This window comes from Schistocerca nitens, chromosome 1, assembly GCF_023898315.1.
Source record: "Schistocerca nitens isolate TAMUIC-IGC-003100 chromosome 1, iqSchNite1.1, whole genome shotgun sequence".
In the NCBI taxonomy this organism is placed as follows: Eukaryota; Metazoa; Arthropoda; class Insecta; order Orthoptera; family Acrididae; genus Schistocerca; species Schistocerca nitens.
In genome coordinates this window covers 1,003,991,377-1,004,014,413 of record NC_064614.1, presented here as the reverse complement: position 1 = coordinate 1,004,014,413, position 23,037 = coordinate 1,003,991,377, and the positions used below count along the sequence as shown (strand labels likewise).

Below are 23,037 nucleotides of genomic sequence, written 5' to 3'. Positions count from 1 at the left end.
CAAACTGGATCCTTCATTTGCCAAGGGCATATTGTTCAGCAACGAGGCGTATTTCACTTTGAACGGGGAGGTTAATCGACATAATTGTCGATACTGGAGTAACGCAAATCCGAACTGGGTTGCCCCAGTTCGAGAACATAGTCCAGCAAAGGTGATGGTGTGGTGTGGCATGTGGGACATCCGCATCATTGAGCCATTTTTCACTTACAACACCTTGACTGCACCACAGTATCTGACGTTGCTGCAGGACCTTGTGTTCCCTTCCACACTGAATGTTGATGGCATTTTCCATCTTATTTTCAGTACGGTGGAGCCCCTCCACACTATGGCATTGGTGTCTGTGAATGGTTGGAGGAACAACTGCCGGGGAAGTGGGTTGGTCGCTGTGGTCCCGTGGAGAGGCCGCCCAGATCCCCTGACTTAACGGCCCTTGATTTTTATCTATGGGGACATCTTAAGCAGATAGTGTATGCTGAGAGCATCCGTGATTTGAGACACCTGGAGGAACGCATACAACATGCCTGTGACCAAATTGCGGGAGACACTCTTCTCCGTGTGCAATCAGAGTGGTTGCGGCGACTACAGTTGTGCATTGCATGGGATGGACAACACAAAGAACATGCGTTGTAGCAGTCGGTATGAAGGTAATTTCCCAACTTTGAACATTAATAACCTCTCAACTGTACAAGATAGACAAAAACAAATTACACCACTCAATTCCAGAGCTCAAGTGAGTGTTATTTGATGTGTCATACACTCCCCTTCCCATGAAAAAAAAAAAAAATGACTTGAATCAAAAAGGTGGATTTCAAGATGGCGGCCATGAATGACATTCACTCCAAAAGTTGTGGCCCCACAACAAACCTATGCTCCGATCACCACATTTCAATTTTCCCTTTAATCTTCCAACTTATGAACGTGTCCAAGGACTTTTGACTCACCCTGTATGTTGGGTTTGGGCAAACATGAAAGGGACAAGAGTTTAGAAAAAAAATAGTGTTCTTTTGGCACAGGTTGGGCAAGGCGTAAGCTATTCATGTTAATCTACTCTGCAGGCACTGGTTGGCACAGCAGAATGAGTACAGAATGGTATTCCTAGCGGCACAGGATCGAGTTCCAATGTGGAAACCTTTTGAATTTTCAATTTTTTTTTATGTCACTGACACTGCAAATAAACCAAAATAATGCTTCATGTTTTGTAGTTATTGATATTTTCATAAAAGGGATGAAAAGGAAAACTTGAGATCACAAATAAATTTCTGAGAAACGATTGTAATTACTGTGTCCATGAGGATTCTGCAAATTACTTTTTGAGAAGGAACTGTAATCAAAGCATAAAGAACTTCAAATGCCTACAAGAGAATACCAGTTCTTTTGGACCAAGGACTGAAAAAACAGAGGATGAGAACACAGCAGAATATACGAATGTTGCCATTATTTCATAAAAATCTGGAAATTTATAACAGCCTTCTTCTGTTGATTGACTTTTGGGGAAAGGCAAATAACTTACTATTAAACATGAAAATTTCTCAAGATGATGCAGGTTTGCCACCAAGCAGTATTAAAGTGATTTCCTCAAATGCACACCGCTGGTGCAACCCTCCGATAGCTATTTTTATCATGAGGAATGAATCTGACCAAAAGGTTTCAATACTTCTCTTATCTCATTGAGACTAAGAAAGAAATCACATCTTAGGTGACTGCACCAAAATAAATTCCACTGTACATCACCAACATATCCTTGCCAATGTCTGGCAAAATGGTAAACCAAGTTTGTTCTTCTATAGGAACTTTAAAACAACCATGTAATTGTAGAAATGCAACATTTATAATGCATGCAAGATGGTGAGAAAATTACTGCTTCCCCTGTTTTTTTATGACGAATATCACACCAGCATGTGCAAATAAGTATCTAATTTTATGTATAAATACTTTTTACAATGTCTTCCTGTAAATTTATTTGCAATCCCAAATTTTCCTTTGCCTTTCCTGTTCATGCCTTACATGAAAATATTAATACAACATACTGAGCACTGTTTTAAAAGTGGAGAAAAAAAAGAAAAAAAGGGAAGAAGAAGAAATAAAAAAAGAAGAAAGGAGCTCCACCCCATGACCATCAGATTACCGTTCTGTACTGTTTTGCTGTCACTATGCGAACATACATTGCTCATGCCTCGCCTGACCCATGCCAAAAGAATGCTATTTTTTCTGAATGCATGGATTTCTGGAGCTCACACTCCAGTCATTTTCATTTTTGGCCAATCTGGACGAAATCGGTGATGACGAACAAGTGGCCACAGCTCCCTTGTGAAATTAACATTCACGCAATACAGATTTCAGAGTTCAGTTTGATCCAATTTCATTTTCTGTGCTAATCTAATATCATCTGCTTTACACAGTCTGCCCTAAATCAGATAACAATCATAAGTCTCCACTACAGTAAAAATAATTCCTAATTTTCCTTCATTGTAGTAAGATAAAACACCAAAACTCAAAATTAACTGGATTTTAAATATTTCTGTAGAGTGCACAAGTTTTCTGAGAGTGAAGCATTTAGTTTGAGCAAGAAAGACACTTCTGCCATTGACCAACTTTGAATTTTCCACAGGCCTTTTGAAAATATATGTATACTTTTCCAATAACAGACAAAGACCATTCCCTTCAAATAGGTTGTTTCTCTTTCTTGTGGCCAAGGAAAGGAAGCAACAGTGCCTTTAAATAAACACATGTTGGCAAAAACATATTCCATGTAGGAGCAGCCATGCTTCAATGTCAGGACAAGATTCCTCAGTTTTTTAAGGGCGACGTACATGAGGTTATGGGCTACCTGGAATGCTTCCAAACTAAAAAGATACTCTAGATCAAAATCAGCTGTCAATAATACATGACATCACAGAACAAAACTGTGCAAAATAAACCAGCCTAAGTGTAAAGTCAGCTATCTTATGATTCTGCAGGTCATGAAATGTGCCTTCTATGAAGGCTTCTCTTCTATCATCAAACCAAAAAATATAATGCCTCCCTTTAAGGGGAGGTTTACTATATTTTGGTTCAAAAAATTGATTTTTTAAAAACTGCATTTTTGGATCCATAAAAGTGTTTAGAATCCACCCCCAAACCCAGTTTTTCCGAATACGAAACTGCAATATTTGTTATTCGCGGTTGAACAAAAAAATGCACATGCCTGAAATCAGCCTTTTTCATGCACTAGTTTTTTTCTTTCGGAGGACGAGTTATTGTACCGATGCTTGGAAGGAAACACATAAAATTCAAATGAAAGTTTGAACGCGTTTGTTTGGAAGTGAGCCCCGAAGTATTTGCATTCTGGTGCGAAGACTGTGGAGATTGCGGCTTTCCTGGCAGTGAGCAGCTTCAACAAAGGGTACTCAGCAATTATGAAGACCATGACAATGATGGAAATCACCCTGGGACTCTATTCAACGCAGTTCGCCAAGCATTCGAATGACCACCAGATACAAGCATCCGAAAACCGCTTGTCACTGGCCGTACAAGCAGCTCTGGAGCAGCGCAGGATAGCCCAGATCGAGCAGAATACCCTCTATGAGGAAGAGGAAGGACTCGTTTATGAACCTGAAATAGCAGATTTAACGTATGTTGCATAATATCGCATTTATATGTAGTCAAAACTTCAAACGTGTTTTTCTCGAAAAGATTTTTTTTTTGTCACGTGTTGTAGTAACTTCAATTCTACTGAACTGATTGGCATGATTCTTTGTTTCCGATGAGACTAACTAAATTGTCTAGGAGTTATACCACTTTTATTCCGACCCATCAACTATAAATGTTTTTACTTGGCCAACAAAGCCGAAAAATCGATGAAAAAAAATGCCCTATTTTTTTTTTCAAATGGCGACCATTTTGTTTCCTATGGTCCAAATAACTTAAGCGAGGTACAACTACTAAAGATCTTATATACTTCGCTAACGTCAACTCAATTTTGATGTCAGACGAGCCAGCTGACCTGTGACATACCTCGCGTGGAGGTATACATCAAAATTTTGTTTCGTTCAGATGACACTTCCATCTTTCCTCTTCGACATTTCCAGTCAAAAAAAATTCCGGTTTGTAGAGAAAATATCAATAAACATTTTGACCAAATTTGACATTGATATCTATAGCACACCCTGAGAAAAAAATTCTCAAAGAACATGCTTTTTTCGGGCCAAAGATAGGAAACCTCTCCTTAACTTACCATGCCATATATTGGAGGGAATAGAATGGTCCCTGTAGTAAAATTATGTGAGAAACTGGATGTATTTTGTTAATGCAACTGAGAGTCAGCCTATGTGAAGTGAACTAGCAACTGATTCCCTCAAATTTATTATCTGCTTTTTCATTCAGTTTATGGCCCCAATTCCTAGTAATATGTAAACTTTTTTATCATGGCAGTTTTAGGTGGTTTTGGGAGGGGGGGGGGGATGTTTTGATCTAGAGCTGCTTAAGATACTAGTAGATGTCGGACCTGAACTACAGAATTTTATGACACTATCAAACTCAGCAAACAATTATTTTGCACTCATTAGCAAATGCTTTTTGTACTCCATTTTATAACACACTACAAGGTGGAGAAGTGCCCCTTGGTGGTTTCAGAGGAAAATAATGAGCACCCAAAAAGAACTGAGTGAATAATGGTAAACTGTGCACAAATCAAAAAGAACAAACTGAGTACCAAGAATCGTCAACAGTGTACGAACAAAACCTGAATAGCAAACCAAGAGAAATAACAAAAATACTGCATGCGAATAATAATGTCGGGAACCAAATTCATCAATACAACTGCTCAAGGAACATGAGCACACTTCCCTAGTTGCCGAAACTGCCAAAAGGTCTCACCAATGGACACGGTGTCCAAGCCACCAACAGTGTGGTCATGAAATCATACACCTCTGGATGGCCAACATGGGTACATGCATCTCAATATTGATATCTGAATCCGGCAATGCTACTGAGTCTACATTACTATGTGCTGTGTATTGCTCATTACTTTCTTTTCTATTTTGAAGTGAGTGGAGAGACTAACTTTGGTCCTTGGCAGAGGTTGAGAAAAACCGGTGACTATCGAGAGGATATGGACTACTCATAGTTTCTACAACGGTTTAAAAATTTGTTGCTCCAGTTTAGCGTTCAGACAGGGTTTGTGATGGACAATGCACCGTACCATACCCTGATTTCAGAAAAAACTCCAACCATTAGTGACTGTAAAGAAACTATGGTGCAGTCGTTGCAGGCGAGAGACCTTGCTGCAGACATCAGCACGACAAAGCTGTTGTTATACTCGGTCATAAAACAAAATAAGCCTGTGACACCTGAATATGTGTAGATGAAATTGCAAGCAAACAGGGTCACTTGGTAATTAGGCTATTGCATTATCACTGCCATTTTAATCAAACTGAACTGGTTTGGAGTGAATCATGCATACATTAGAAGTAACAACAAGACTTTTGCTATAACAAGTGGAAATACTGCTACATGAAGGTCTTGCCACTGTAGATGCTACCTCTCAGAGGAAGAAAGTAGACCATGTCACTAAACTCATAAGAGAAGCACAGACTACAGATGGGATTATAAATTAAGACTAACAATTAATGATTTCTCTTGATGATGATGATGTGATGAAGATGGTGAAGACAATGGTTTTCGTGCAGATTCCAATGATAGTGAAGGAGAACTGGATGGAACTGTGCCACTGACATCATAAATTAGTGAATGTAAATGTATTCAGAATTACTTCTTTCCCTCTTCAATCGAGTAGGCTATGCATGTTTTGCTTTATTTCTTTCTATGAGAGTGGATAGCGTGTTCTTTGGTATGCTTAGGTTTACATTATTACACGGCATTTTACATGCAACTATTACAGTAACAATTTGGAATTACCATTAACTTCGAGTGTTTTTATTTCCCGGTTTCATATACTATCAAATTCTTAGTCTCCATCATTGTTCTCTCCGTTGTTAGAAAAATGTACTTTGTTGTACTTACGTATATACATTGATTGTAGCTTGCGTTTACAAAATGTACTTTGGGGCTGTGGGTGTGTGCGGTGGCATCTATTGCAACCTCGCCAACTACACGCGACTGTCAAGTGACATGTTTCACCGGCCCCTGTATAGGCAGGAATAGAAAAGGTGGATCTGGCGATCAAACTGCAAAGCTCCTTTGTTGCATGAGTCAGTTGGTGGCAAGCAGGCAAAGAGTGTGCATCTTGTGAACTGAAGGAGATGAGAAGAACTCCAAAATTATATAATACAGCCTCGGTTGCTCAAGTAAGACAGCTTATTATTCACAGAATACTTTGGTTAGCTCTTTACTATGAAAATCCAATACCAAGAAGAGAATTTTCAGAACGTGTTGCACTGGAAGAGCCATGGATACTTTTGTCACCTTTTCTGATTAGCACAGGATGTTGACGCTGCCACCACATTCAGCTGAAAATATCAGTTGAGTGCTGTATCACTGCATGGACCACTTATGTGGTTTCGTTTACAATAATGATTTTCTGTTTTGTAAACTTTGTGTTGAGCCACCATATTTTATCCTTAGTCATTTACCTAGACAGGGTCCTATCCTAAGTGCTGAATAGCCTGTTTTACTGAACTGAAAAGCAATTATTTTCCTCAACAAATTACTTAGTGAGCGTAAGTTTTGAAATACCCCATGTAGTTTTCCAAAATGGACAAATGAAGTATTCAGTTCAAAGGTTCTTTTTCTTGAAATAATAGTGCTTACAGTTTCATGTGTTGTGTAGTTAACAGTGTTTCCCATATTGTGTTATGACTCAAGTGTTCAACCACGTTCTAAATCCACCAATAAATTATTTTCTGAGTCCCTATGCAAATTGTTGAGCCAAATTTAGATGTCATGTTACAATAACAGCAAACAAAAATAAGCAACTGGCTATAATTATTCAAACTATACTAGATTCAGGTGTCACATATTCCATTTGAGATAAATAATACAAGGTAAGGAATATTCGTTGAGAATACAGATAATAATCAGTACAAAAGATGCAATTACTTCATAAGTATTTCAACAGTAGTAATTTCCAATAATTAAACTAACAAAAGAACCTGTTGTCCATATCAGTAGTGTTCCACCATTAGTAATCATTTACCTATAATTAGATTCCTATTTTAAAGTACAGACAGTAGTGTGTTACTGAGAGCCAGTTGTTGCCTACACACATTAATACTCCTCCTGTGTAGTTCAAGTCAATTCACTGGTACACTACTTGCTAAACTGTGCCACTCACTTTTATCATATCAGCAAAACAGAAGCTTAGTATCAAGTAAAGCTAACCCACATTGTTAACTTTCTTTATGAACCATCATAGTACAGGGTACAACTTTGCCTAATTAGGCTGGCAAACATCCCTTTTCACATAATTACAGTTTACTAAGTTACTAATAGAACCTTGGTTCAATTCCCATTTGCCTTGCTACTGATTTCTTTCAAAAGAAACTTTTAGGAAAACAAAATTAGTCCGATACCTTTCCACTGCACACAGTCACAGTCACAAGAATCCTTTCACAGGAATGGCATTAATGACACAGTATTAACATAATAGCAGCCAATAGTGCTAAACACTCCTCTCCCTTAAGGAAGTTTAAGTTCTCGTTTGTTTACAGTCCAGCCAACTGTCAAGATGCAGTGTTTGCAACCTAATTACAGTTGTATGGTCATCAAATACAACACACCTGGAGCTACCAGGTGCAGCCTCCGATAAGAGATGCAAGTACAACCACTGTATCATTATTCTGTTTTCTTCCCAATCACTTGCAAGCTGGCAACCGATGTGTTCCCTCCACAATAACTGCAAGACCCATGTTACTCACCCACCTTAAATTTTTAATACAAAACTATGCTCTTTGCATATGGTTTTGCAGAATCATTCTGAATATTTCTATTTATCTTCACATAGGAGTAACCAAGTGGGGCAAGTGATGATTAAATGTCACATTTCATGCAAATAGCAAATTTTGTAGCAGATGAAAATAATTCAGTTAGCTTCAGTTACTGTGAGCAAGCCACAACACGCCCTGCGTGATGAAATGAGGGAACAGCCGGGTCGGGCCAGTTCCTAGTGGCCCCCACGGGTGGCCCAAGAGAAAGCCAGTGGACATTCCACCCTCAGCAGACGGCAGGCTTTGTGCAGGATGGTGGGTGGGGTGGTGCCCTAATCCTGCACTGTAAAACTGGAAGCTGCAATTTCTCCACTATGTGGAAAGCTGCCCAGACTGTTTTTTGCGGCCAAGGTACCGTATTAACACAAAAGATGGGTCTGGTGCTGCTACGGCTGTTGTTGGTGAGGTGCGCTCCTTATAAGCCCCTCACACTCCTGCTCTTGGTGTGGGATTCTGCAGAAACATTCCATTGGTTCCATTAGCAACACAGAAGCCTCGGGAAAATTTCAACTTAAAATGCCTCTTAACAGCCAGCCATTGGCTGAAATTGTGTGACGTGGGGTGATGATTTCTGCGCACGCAATATTTGAAGGGAAGACAGAGGATTGGCAGAAATTTTGTTGCAAGATGATGATTGGGCAGCCACTAGTGCCTATATCTGACACACGAGGATTCACATTCTGACTGCTTTAGTGAGCAGTTGTAGTACTCTGCATTATCCGCTACAGAATATGGAGATAGAAGTTTTACCTAGGAACACATTTTTTACCCCAATTGCACATCATCGCAGTTACAGTTCCATCGGTCATCTACATAGCAACCCATTAAGCAATGCAGGCATTAGACACCAACACCGGGTATAGCTGCAGTTATCACTGGTAAATATATCAGCCTTGCTCCATCTTGCTAGAGTGGTAGAAGTCGCAACATTTGATTACCAGTTCACACCATTCGTGATCGCCACTTTACTCATCCCCCCCCAAATAGACTTGAGATATGATACACACAGAATTTTGTGAAGTCCACTTGGCAGGGAGGATGCCAGCTGCCATACAAGTTATTTCAAAGTTTACTGTGTAGATTTTAACTGTTCTCTTCTTACCACTTTTGGAAAACTTTTAATAACAATCTAATAAATTGGTCTCTGCTGAACTGAATAAATTCAATAATTATTCTGGTCCATACAGCAGTTATCTGTTCAGAATATCCGTTCCTTGGCTCATACCAATCATTAATTTTGGAGGGTTGTAAAAAAAAAAGAAAAGATTTACATAATCTTATATGAGGAAACTGGTCACACAAGTTAGTTGCATAGGAGAGTGAAGACAGCAATGTCAGATAGTGCATTGTGCAATTAAATATGCTCCTCTCTTGGGTTAATTCTCTGAATTTTGAGCCTAAATTGTAATCATTTGCATAGTAAATTTTAACTTTCTTTTGATGACTCAGTGGCCAGTTCCCACACTAACTGACATTTCCTCCCTCTACACATATTAACCTATGGCATTAGCTTTCCTTTTGGTACAATAAGAAGTTAGTAGATAAAATGCAGTGTTTACAAGACAAGAAACAAAAATTTTTTAATCAGGAGCTGTGTAACAAAATCAATGAATGAACTGTAAAGCTGCCACACAGGCAACATGCACATTCATCTCTTTCAATTTATTTTCTCTTAAGACCTCAAAAGTATTCTATAGGTTTGAAAAACTGGGACATTGGTATTAAGTTCATTATAATTGTTTGAATTAATCATATTAAGCAATTAGTATGCTTAACAGCGCAGAAATCAGCTGTTGAAGTCTTGGCCAGAGCTGAAGTTGAACATTTTCTTGTATGTTTTTATAGGGTGCATGCTTTCACTATCTTATTTACAAATATACATATAAATTTATATGAACAATGCCATCATATGATTAGCACCTGCTTAACTTGACAAACAGCTCAAATCTCAGCTCTGACCATTACGTGTGCTGTCAACTGCAGTTATTAACACTGCACATAAGCAAATCTGAAAATTTCAAGTATTACCTGTAATGCATCTAAGTAAGCTGCTAGGTATGCATTGCTAAGTGTGTCTACAAGTGTTGTGTGAAGCCACTGCACAAGACGCATTTCCCAGTTTACACTGGCCAGCAACTGTCGCAGTCGTCGAGCTGTTGTGTCTGCAACTATACGCCGCTTTGCAGCTTCTGACGGTGATCCCTCACACAGAAGCCGTGACAGCCGATCTTGATTTAGAGCACGAACAGCCTTGCTGAACAATCGTATCTGCTGTGCTGTCCAATTACTTCTACAAATATAAACAAATAATACTTACAGAAACTTCTTTTTGTAGGCATTTAGAATACTGCAATGTAATAGAAAAGCATGAAACATAATAATTAGAAAACATTAATGTTGCTTATTATTTATTTCACCAACAGACAATGTTTCCTTCTCACTATTGTTTTCCCGTCCAATTACTGTGTAGGCTTGTATTGTATTGTATGTTAACCGGGGACCTAGAAACAATGGAGAGGCTCTGTCCCCGCCGCAGCTGCAGTGGTCCACAACCCCACAACAACTACCGCAGACCACTTCACCCCTCTGCCTCCCCACATCAAACCCAGGGTTATTGTGTGGTCTGGCCCCCGGTGGACCCCCCAGAGAACGTCTCACACCAGACGAGTGTAACCCCTATGTTTGCGTGGTAGAGTAATGGTGGCATACGCATACGTGGAGAACTTGTTTGCGCAGCAATCGCCGACATAGTGTAACTGAGGCGGAATAAGGGGAACCAGCCCGCATTCACCGAGGCAGATGGAAAACCGCCTAAAAACCATCCGCAGACTGCCCGGTTCACCGCACCTCGACACAAATCTGCCGGGCGGATTTGTGCCAGGGACCAGGTGTTCCTTCCTGCCCGGAAAGCCGTGCGTTAGACCGCACGGCCAACCGGGCAAGCTCTGTGTAGGCTTACTTCCATCTCCTTGCCACCCTCAAAGTAAGTGCTTCCCCATTACCAGTTCTTTTTTTAGGAGTGGCTTACTTGCTGGCCAAAACAGGTATACATTAGAATTGGAGTGGAAAAGACACAAAGCGATACAGCTTGCCAATCACTAGTGGATATAATCTCCAACATCCATATTTGGAGTATAGAGAATAGATTCATCCATCAGATCCAATGTTAAACTCAGTAGCATTAGGACAGAAAAGTAAGTTACCATCTTTTATCTCTCTCTTTCCTTCATTTCATACATCCATCCAATTCGATGCATTGTTGGGGTTATTTTCAGTTATCAGTTTTTCACATTATATATGAAATACAAAAATAAGACTTGGAGAAATGCAAAAGGCATTTAGTATTGGTGCAGTGACTAAAATATAGCAATAAATGTATTTTTAGAGAACTGTTGTAAGGAATGAGTATGACAACCTGCTTCTGATGGTAAACTCTGATTCCTAGCAACAAATGAGGTGGGGGATTATGTCAAGGATGTACACAACACTTGAGAATGTTGAAGGAAATGCACCAGTAAGTATGGGCTGTGGTGCAAAAGAATGAGGCAAATGACCACCTACTGTGGTTTAATAATAATGCTAGGAAGTTATAGTACAGTTGCAAGTGCACGAGTAGAGAAATGTTTGTAAGAGATAATAAAGAGGGAATGGCCAGTAGTGTAAAAGAGAATTGTAAGATACTTGCAGAAAACTTTCATGACTGGCTGAATTGCAAATCACCTGAAGACTAGCTGGAATTGGAATCATACACAGAGGGGGGATGAAGAGTCACAACTTCAACCAGAATTAATGCTGCACAAGCCATAAGCTAATTAAAGAATAATAAGGTAACTGAAGAATATAGGATAGTAGCCAAGTTGATGAAACAGGGAGACTGAAAGGCAGTCTAGACATGATCAAAACTTCAGGCTTTAAGGTTGTATATTTGTTTGCTGGCTCACGTGGCTGTGTCACGAGTAATTCAGTTTTAAAATATAAGCTGAAACTGAGTCAGGTCAGATTACACGTAGTGACCAGCATTTCTACATCAAAATTGAATCCCTATGTGGAAAGAAGTCAATGGAAATTTACAATGCTTTTAGAGAGATGTGAGTGAATAGGGTAGTGGATCACAGTACAGTATCACGGTGGTCTCCTCGTTTCTGTGAAGGTCGAATAAGCACTGAGGACAACCCAAGAAATGTAAGCTCATCAACTGTTATTGTTAATGACACAGAGAAGATCGAAAAAAATAAATAAAAAATAAAAAAAAGTGAGGAAACTGTACATGAAATGGGAATGTTTGTCATTTTAGTTTAAAGAATCAACTGAAGTCTCTGTTGTTACAATGGAAAAGTTCCAATTCTTGACACCGAGTCAGAGCTACAAACAGAGGACGTTTGTAACAGGTGTGTACCACAACTTGTTTCTGTAAACATTTTGCACCTGAAAATTCATCAAAGAAGGCCTGACATGCTTGCACATGGTGTCCTCATTTTGCACAGTAATGCAATACCACATATTGCCCAACCATTGAGAGAGACGATCAAAAACTCTGGATTGGAAATACTTCCCCACCAACCATAAGGTCCTAATATGAGCCCACAAGACTGAGTTATTTCCCCAACTGAAGGAACAACTCCATGGAAAAGGTTTTGATACAACTGATAAAGCTTCCAGTGAGGTGACACGAATAATCAGACAGCTCAACACAGAAGGTGTTCTATCTGGGATACAGACATTGTGAAGACATTGCAAAGTTGTCATAAGCAAGAATGGAGATTGTATTAAAGACCTGAAAAGGTATTTTGTAAAATAAATTATTTTCTTTATTTCTGCCTTCAGTGTGCAGAACTTTTGAAATGACCCTCCTATAACAAAAAGAAACAGGATCAATGGCAGAAAAACACACAGGGTAAAAGACAAGGAATGCTTTCTTTACAAACAGCGATATATATAAGCAAAATAATGTAGCTACAGAGACAAAATCCAGATACAAAAAGGCAATATTGAGGAATGTGGTACTATACGTGGCTGAGACAAGAACACTGGGAAAATATGGTATAGCACAACTAGAAAAAGAAGAGAAAAAAATATTGGAGAAAATAGTGGGTCCTAAAAGAGGTGGTGAGAGATGGATGCAAAAACTTAGGGAAGAACTGTACCACAGCATGAGGACTATTATCAGGAGAAATCAAACTATGAAGGTCTCAGTTTGTAGGACATGTGAGCAGGGTGAATACGGATACAATGATCAAAAGAGTAGAGGAAACAATGAGGAGGACAAGAGGAAAGGCAGGAACAAAGTGTGTTGTTGAAAGCAGGAAGGGTTAGTCTGAGCTGGTGATTGAAGTGGAAGGCAAAGGAAATTGGAGAAGCAAAAGCACACCAGCCAATATGCCAAAAAGCAAAACAGCAATGACAGAGAAGAATACAGGAAAAGGATAGAGTGAGTCATCAGTGGAGCAGACAAGAGGATACTGATGATCTTGGGAAAAGTGCAAGAGAACAGAAGAGGGTTGTTTGGGATTAAGGGATTAAACTGTGAGGTGATCAGTTCCTCGGTCAAGAGTGAGAGCATCTGGATGGGCTCAGATACTGGAAGTATGTAGGAGTGGTAAAATTGAAGCATTAAAGGTAGTATTGATGTCACAGCTATGAAATGATTTATGGGGAAATAAAACATATGTACGAGGTGGTACAAAAATTAGCTGAGGATTTCACTGTACTGGTCAAACTACCTGGAATACAACATTCTGCCACTAGATGTCTCGATGTACAGGTCTTAGCTGCTGCAGCACAAAGTTGTATCATCTTAGGCACACACTGTGAGAGTTTTGGTGATGCATGTCATCACATGTTTCAGCACTTCTGTGACTGTTAAACGGACAATACTAAGGAGCAAAGGATTTACACAAAATTCTGTTTTAAGTTGAGGAAAACTCCAGCTCAAACTAACCACATGCTGACAGAGGCATTTGGTGAGATTGCAGTGAGATAAGCAAGAACATTTGAGTGGTTCAAACACTTCGAGGAAGGCCGAAGAAACTGTGGAAGATGACAAAAATTCCAGTTGACCAGAAACATGAACCACAATGAAAATGATCCTGAAACTGCATGATGTGATTCATGGAGACCAAAGATTGACAATTCTAACTGACTTGTGCTGTCATACAGCATACATCAACAAATTCTAGCCAATGAACTGAACATGAGATGAACAGCAGCAAAGTTTGTCCCTTGCCTTCTCGGCATTGATCAACAAAATCTCAGGATTCAGATGTGCACTGAGTTGCAACAGAGTGTTGAAGTGTGTCCAATTTTCTTATCCAGAGTCATAAAAGGTGATGAATCTTGGCTCTATGGTTATGAACCTCAAACAAAGCAGCAATCATCACAATGGAAAACGCCAACTTCTCCAAGGTTGAGGAAAGCTCAAGACATTCACAGCAGCTTGAAATTAATGCAGTAATTTTTTTCGACATTTGGGGAATAGAGCATAAGGAGTTTGTTCCACCTAGTCAGACTGTCTACAGGCAGTTTGAGGTGACTAAGGGAAAACGTTCAGCACGAAAGGACAGATTTGTGGAAAAAGAAAAACTGGTTGGTGCACCATGACAATGAACCAGCGCACACTTCTTCACTTGTGAAGGGATTCCTGGCCAAAAACAACATTGCAGTGGTTGCCAATCTCCCTGCTCACCAGACCTAGCTCCATGCGATTTCTACCTGTTCCTGAAGATGAATATCACACTGAAAGGATGAGATTTTGACTCCAATTAATACATCCAAGTGGAATCACAATGAGTCCTTTCACCCTGCAGACTTCCAGGAGTGTTTCCAAAAACTGGAACAACACTAGGATTATTGTATATATGCCAGAGGTTACTACTTTGAAGGTAACAGAAGACATTAGGACATACGCATAGTTTTCTGATTTTTAAAATGAAATTCTTGGATATTTTGAGTAGCATCTCATAGATTAGGTTGGTATATAAGACAGAGCAGACGAGACATTTCCCAAGGCTCATCTGTGGCAAGAGAAAGCCCTCCTGCGTCTAGTCACAATCAATCTGATTAAGGGCAAAGACAGTTACAGAGTTAACAATGCCTCTCAGTCAAGAGATTCAGAACAGTAAAAGAAAGAAAAACTAAAATAAATATGAAATACTAACCTTGAAGTTGTATCAAACACAAATGTGCCAGTACAATTTTAAATGATGGCATAAATGGCTGGTCTTCAGGGCCTGAAATTTTTCTAAGTGGCTGGTCCTCAAATTGTTAAGTTTTGAAAGAGTCAAATTCTCCCTGATTTGAGAAACTCATCACACATTCTCAAACATAACGTAATTTGTCTTGCATAAAAGGAAATTTGTTATGAAAGTAGCGCTTCTGAAACCACCATTCAAAATATTTTCGTGGGACCTGTTACAAATGAAAACAGCTGTAACATCATGCTTATCAAAAGCAGTTTGTTGTTATAAAGAATTACTTAAATCTTCATCCTAAAGCCTTTGACACATTTTGTTATCGACAGACACTTGTATGTGCACTGTGTTTTGTTGGTGTAAATCTTGCACTTTCTTTGAAACTTAAGTTTTATTTTGGGTGTTATTCTCACATTATGTTTTATTGCTGCAGTATTATTCTGCATTAGCAGACTGAAGTCAAATTTTCTGTTTGAGTATCTGTTCTTACCAGCCAAAATTACAAAAATTAAATTGAAAACTAAACTTATGAAAAATTCGCATAATCCTAAAAAATTCCTATTTGTTTTCCAGATGAAAAAAATCCTCAGTTTTTCCCAGTCCTTGTAAATGCAAGTAAAACAGAGTAAGAGAGAGATGACAGAGGCAGCTGCCAGAGGAGCAAGAGTTGGGAGGTCCCCCACAGCCAGCATGTGACAGGAGACACCGTAATCTCAACATTCCCACCCCAAAGGGAGTTTAAAATGTTATACCTGAAAATAAAAAGAACTTTAAAGGAGAAAAAAGAAGCAGTACAACCACTCGTGAAACTGAGAAGACCATGCTTAACTTGGAGAGCGAGGAGGAGGGGACATTCTGGCATGGTACGATCTCTGTCTGTAAGGCTCTGCAACCACAATACTCATTATATAAAGTAAAATTACGAGTTAGCCTGGTATGTTGAATGCAGAGAGAACTAGGACAATGGATTTCTTCCAGGAAGAATGGAGGATGCAGCAGCACGCAGCAGTAATCTCCTTAATAATGCAGAGTTTATTAGAGGGGGCAGTAGCCAACCAGAAGTTGTCCATCCTAATGTGAGGAGAGGTGTTACTTGCACCCGCACATCTGCACATGGGATCATCAAAGTGAATGTTAGGTGACTTAACTGCTTCTCTTGCCAAATTGTCATTCATTTCATTCCCTGGGTTACCCATATGACTTGGGACCTAGACAAAGACAACTCAGCTGGCAACATGACTAAGGTTAGAGAGAAAGTCATGAATAACATTGATAAATGCCCTACAGACTGCTCATTAAGTCACTGCAAATTAAAACACTCAAGGGAGATCTATACGATAAAACACACAACTCTGTTAGTGGCAATTAGTTCCACTTGACTGGTGGAAGATGTAAATGCACATTCCATCTTACCCAAGGTTTTAGACCCAATAGTGTAAATCAGAGCAACATCCTGATACTCCTGACGAACCAAGACAAAAAGGTGCCAAAAAGTCATGGACGTCACTAAAACTTTGGAACCTTGAAATATATCAAACCTAGTTCATGGTCTGGGTAGTAACAGGAGAGGTGACACAAGTCCTGGTAGAGAGCCTCAAGACGCATTCCAACTGGGAATACCACAACTGGGTAGGTGTCATGGGGTCGAAGCCACTGGTATGCAAATACAATGTGATAAATTGGATTATTAGGAAACTGTCAGACGGTAATGATAAATGAGCAAGAGTTGGCACCACTGGAACCAAAGGGGGAAGATTCCAGCTTCAGCGAAGACACTGTCTTAGGTCTAGTCCGAAAGGCAGTCAGTCTCACTCCACAATTACAGGCTGGATCCAACAATTTCAAAGCTGAAGATGACACTGAGCCACAAGTCTGGCAACCATAGTCCAACTGCGACAAAAGCAGGTCACAGTAAATATGGAGGAGAGTAGTGCAACCTACACCCAAAGTGTTGTTGGCAAGGAAGCAGTGTGTTAAGCTTCCACATACAATTAAGTCTGTAGCTGATGAACATGGGGCAGCCAAGTTAAGAGTTCTGGGTCAGGGTGGCACACAACACATTACTCCATTTTTGCAGGAGAGAACTGAAAACCATGGGAAAGGGTCCAAGCAGAGGTCCTTTGGAAAACATTCTGATGCTGGTTTTCAGCCAAGGCAACAAAATGGGTGCTATACCAAAAGCAAAAGTCATCCGAATAAAACACGGGGGTGACCAGTGGCCTAATGGAGATACCGAGTCAACTGATGGGAGATGATAAATACTGTAAAACTCAGCAAAGAGCCCAGTTGTATGCTGTTTTCTTGGATCCATGGGGAGCTGAGTGATGTACCAGCTCTAACCCAAAACAACTGGCGGGTAATAAGTGATGAATAAAAATTGGTAGTGAGCCTCAACTGCCCCAATCATGAAGAGTAAGTAAAATGTGATGGCACCAAGTGGCATATGCTGCATTTAGGTCAAAGAAGACTACAATGAGATGTTGGTGTTTAGAAAACATCTGCCAGTCTGCCAGTCAACCTGACCACATGGTCAGCTGTGAATTAGCCCTCCCGGAAATCACGCTGATAGGGAGATGAAAGGCCCCAAGATTCAAGAACTCGGCATAACTGGTGGACAACCACCCTTTCAAGCAGTTTCCAAAGAACATTGGTGAGGCTAATTGGACACTAGCTGTCAATCGATGATGGGTTTTTGCCTGGCTTAAGGACTGGTATGACAATACTATATCGCCATTGCAAAGGAAAGACACCTACGAGCCAAATACAATTACAATCGAACCCTCTGAGCAGATGAAGCTTTGGGGGGGGGGGGGGGGTTTGTACACCACATTCCAATATCGAAACAAAGTTGGTTCATTCTAACATGAGATACAAATTAGATACAACAGATGAACTACAGTTACAATAGTTGGGTTAGAGTCGTAAGCTTAGCAGTCGAGCTTAGGTAAGGTTATTTTATAGATAAATTTACTCTTTCAAACATTTGAAATCACATAACTTGCCTGCACAGAATTTGTAGTTGTAGAATATTTAAAAATCAATACCACAAGTTAGTTGTAATGCTTCATTCCTGATGTATCACTATTCAGCACAAGAATAAAATGAATCTAAACATTACATTATATGTTCATTCTTCAGTGTTTGCCATTGTCTCACTTGAGTTTGTTAGGCTTACAGGATTTAAATGAGGTAACAGCTAACACAGAAGAATGTATGGTGTAATGTTTATATTATTATGGTGAAGAGTGTATGTGATTCATGATTCGTAGGAACCATCTCTTGCCACAGGTAGGAAAATATCCAAAATGCAGCTTTGGCCACACTGATGTGCACAAAGGCTTGCAAATTGGCTTTTCAATAGTAGACTTCAAATGTACAACTAGCAACACTTACAAAATAAGAATGAAAGTAACTTAGAAATTAAAGGCAGAAATGTAAAACAAAGTTTTATTACATTTATAACATAAATTTTATGAAAGGTTTAAAATATCAGCTGAATAATTCTGAATGACTATCACTCAATTCCTTGTTGTTCACTTATTCATACAGAGAATCATCCTCTGTATTATCTACCACATTTGATATCAGGCCGTTTTTTTAATGTCTGTTGCAGTCTGATTTGGAACACACTTCCATGCATCATCAATCCACTGGCACACTTGCAACAAACCTGCATGTATAAATTGTCCTGTTGGTGTCATTTGTCTGTCATTTTTCCAAAACCAGCCAGTGTACATGTGTTTAAGCTTGTCTTTAAATGGTTTATTCACACAGGCATCAAGTGATTGCAGAAATGACACCATCCTACCTATAATTACTGCCAAGTCTGTTTTGCTTTCTAATAATTTTTGTTCTACTGCAGGTGTTGTATGGCCTGCATGCGCATCTAACACCAGCAGACTGTATAAACCAAGCAACGCGACAGGGCAATGATTCAACATAAGCCTAATCCATTCCACCACCATATCCTCCAAAAACCACTCACTTTCATTTACTCAGACAATTATAGTTTTTGGAAACACTTCCAATTTCAGTAAATTCTTTCACTTGAAAACTATGAATAGGAGTAATTTATGTTTATCTGCTATGCAGGCAAGCATGATGAACATCTGCTGTCTTTCACTTCATGACACAAGAATACTTATATCTTTCTTTCCTCTGGCATCAAGCTTATAATTCTACAGCAAGTCAAAATGTATGGGAGTTTGGTCAGCATTCCCCATCTGGCCAAGAAGGTAATAGTTTTCTGTGCATCACCTAGCTATGAAGCACCTTTTATTTGTAATTTTATAGCAATCTTCGGCACAACTTAAGTTCATCTCTAAAGTGAAAAACCCCAGCACTTCATAAAGAGACCAATTCAGTTGCAGGTAGCCTTGAAATTTTCAATTTTTTGCACTGCAGCAATTTAAAAATTCAGCATTCACAGGCATGCACTTCTGATGCTGTTCATTAACAAACTCATTTAAAATTACCGTATTTACTCGAATCTAAGCCGCACTTTTTTTTCTCGGAAAAACCGCCTGTGGCTTAGAATCGAGTGCAAAGTAAGCGGAAATTCTGAAAAATATTGGTAGGTGCCGCCACAACTAACTTCTGCGTCGAATATATGTAGTGCTACACAGGCACGCTTTGCAGGCACAAATCTCTGCATCAGTAAATAAATTTTTAAAAAAATTTTAAAAAATAAAAAAAATATGGAAGACGAGCTTTTTTTCTCCGCCCCGAATTTCAACCACTGCATTTTCATACATTATCCAACGAAATAAATACAAATTCTGTATTGTTCATCTTCGAATGTAGCAGCATTTCAATGTACTACGAAAATCCGACTGGCAAGACTGTTTGGGGTGTTTGTCAATATGGCCAACTCTACATTCTGAATATTTTCCTACCTGTGAGAAGAGATGGTTGCTAATAGGAACTTCCATGAACTGTGAATCACATGCAGTATTCTCTTCACCATAAGAATAATACGAATATAAACATTTTGCCACATATTCTTTCGTGTTTGTTGCTATCTCATTTAAATCCTATCTGCCTAATAAACTACGAAACTAGAGTGACACAACAGCAAATGCGAAAGAATATACATATGATGTCATGAAACTCGTATTATTCTTATGCCTAATAGTGATACAGTCAGAAATGAAGCACAGTAATTGACTAGATTTTAAATCTAAGATGACTCTAATTTCTGTGCAGAATGTAATGTACTAAAGAGGCATCTACAAAGATTTTCAAACGGAGAAAAATTTTCGCTAAACTCTCGTTCAGAACATCATCTATCATACGCAGTCTATTATTTGGTTCTTGCTGATCATTATCAAAGAAGGCAGCAGTGTAAGTAACAACAAATAGCAGTATCTTGCCATTGTTTCGCTAATTAGATGATTCCTCCTTTTTTTTTTTTTTTTAATTGTAAGCGGTGGTAGCGTGCGCAAAAGCAAGCCATGCCGCGAGCGGCGACAGGCCGTAAACACTCATTATCAGAATGCGACAAACAATGCATGAAACAGTACAGTAATGCATTTTCAGCTTAAAGTGACGTAAACACCATCAGATCAAAGAAAAATAAGCAATCAATTAAACCAGACGAAGCACATGAAAAAGGGAGGGTACCCATATAAATACGGACGAAGCGCCTGACACAAAGCAATGGCTACCTGGTAAAGCTTAACTGCTAAACTTACGACTCGAACCAAACTACTATAGCTGTATCGTCATTCATTCGACCTAAATTGTGTCTCATATTACAATGGACCACCTTTGTTTCGATTTGGAGGTGCGGCCTAAAACTTTTCTCTCCCCTTGAATTTTGAGTCTCAAATTTCATGTGCGGCTTAGATTCGGGAAAACTTTTTTTCCTTGATTTTGAGTCTCATTTTTCAGGTGCGGCTTAGATTCGAGCGCGGCTTAGATTCGAGTGCGGCTTAGATTCGAGTAAATACGGTACTGCAAGACCCTTATACTGCCCACATTTTGGTCCACTAAAGGTTTTCCTGCTAACGGAACATTAAAAAAAATTGTCTCTTTGCAGTCACCATGTCTGACGTTGCTCCCATCAATCGCATGATTAGAGCATTTTTGCACAAAAAGAGATAACACCCTTCTTGAATTTGGCACTACAATAAAAGCACTTCACTATGGTTTACTAACCCAAGAACTTCACAAAATTCTATGAAACAATACATGAAATCAGAATGAGGCACAGCTTGTCAACTCATGCAACAATCCTAAAGCCTTGTGCATTGTTGGTACTTGTGTAAAGAAGAATACTTGAAAGGCTACTACATTTGAAGATGAGCAATACTGAATTTCTATTTCCTTCATTGGATAATGTATTAAAATTCAATGATCGACCCTGAAAAAAAAAAAAAAAAGTAGACTCATCTTCTAATCTTTTTTAATGCATTAGTTTGGAGGGTTGTTTGAGGGAAAGAGAACAGACAGCGAGGTCATCGGTCTCATCGGATTAGGGAAGGACAGGGAAGGAAGTCGGCCATGCCCTTTCAAAGGAACCATCTCGGCATTTGCCTGGAGCGATTTAGGGAAATCACTTAAAACTTAAATCAGGATGGCCGGACCCGGGATTGAACCGTCATCCTCCCGAATGCGAGTCCAGTGCCTAACCACTGCACCACCTCGCTCAGTGAATGCAGAAGTTTTGGAGCCAGTATTTAGTCTTGTACCTGCAAAGCATGCCTGTGTAGCACTGCTTGTATTCAACAGAAAAAGTTAGTTTTGGCGGCTCCTAGTGCCGTTTTTAAGAACTTCCATTTGCTTTGCACTTGATTATAAGTGGCGGACACTTTTCAAATCCTGAAAACAGGAAAAGAAATTGTGGCTTAGACTTGAGTATATACGGTAGCTCATAGCCCCTCACCTATCTAGAGTGTGATGTCTCAGTGAAAGGTAATTCCTTGTACCATATTCAAAGTTTTATGTGGGGTAATAGTCAATGTTATGACACACAGCCTTTCAGAAGTCTTAAATCTACGAGATTAAGCAGAGGAGGTTTTAATCAAAAGTAACTCATTTTGCAGAGTGCACTTCTCCAAATTTGTCTTCCTTTGTTTTGTGAAAAATACAGTTTTCATCACTGTAAAAGTATCTCATTCTGTTAAGGTATGAAGCAGGTATTGAATAAATTATTTCATTCCCAATCTGCTGGTTGGTCACTTTTCCCCTGCAAAATGTTTCATTATTTGTGGAAATGGGCACGAGTTCTTAAATTTTCACCAAATATCTCTCGAATTACCATTCTAATAAACTATGTTGTTGTTCTGATGGATGACTACTTCTCTGCTGTAATGATATCCACAGTGAAAATTGTGAGGTGCTTACTTAAATCTTTGACTTTCTACTAAATTAATACAAAGTAATTCTCTTTAGAATGACAACTCAGCTTCATCAATTGCTCCCCTGATGAAATATCAATTGTCATGGTACTCTTTACCACATGGCACATGGTGGACATCTATCATTATTTGTTGGTACTATAGACATTATGCAGCATATGTTATAGCACACCATAATAGGGAAAGCAGTAGAATCTTAACTGATCCCATTGAATTATCAATACTTGTCTGTTGAGACAGCTGGATCAGTATGACCATTATTCTGATTTAGTCTAAAACATTTCATGTGTGAAATATCTGCCCTGATGCCATCTACTCCTATTAATGGCTCTTCACACTGCTGACACCAACCGCAGCAAAGGGCATCTGGCATGACGGCAACTGCTGGGAGCCCTGTTGCCCCAAGAGGACAAGCATACACTCCTTTGCAGAAGTGTGAACCCTGTGTTGTAAGGAGCCTGTACCAAAATGTTAAGTAACGACTCCATCACTTTAAGATTGGCTACTGCGTTAAGTTTTTAAACACATATATCAAAGGATCTGTAACACTGTAGGTAGCAGGCACTG

General features: G+C 39.3%; 1 protein-coding gene across 1 annotated transcript in view; it reads right to left on the bottom strand.

The window, feature by feature from the left end:
• Positions 1-23,037, bottom strand: part of LOC126195452 (KAT8 regulatory NSL complex subunit 3) — a 172,051-nt gene that overhangs the window by 118,796 nt on the left and 30,218 nt on the right. The window contains exon 5 of the mRNA XM_049934083.1: positions 9,951-10,212. Coding sequence (XP_049790040.1) covers positions 9,951-10,212 — 262 coding nt within the window. The remainder of the gene's footprint in view (positions 1-9,950; positions 10,213-23,037) is intronic.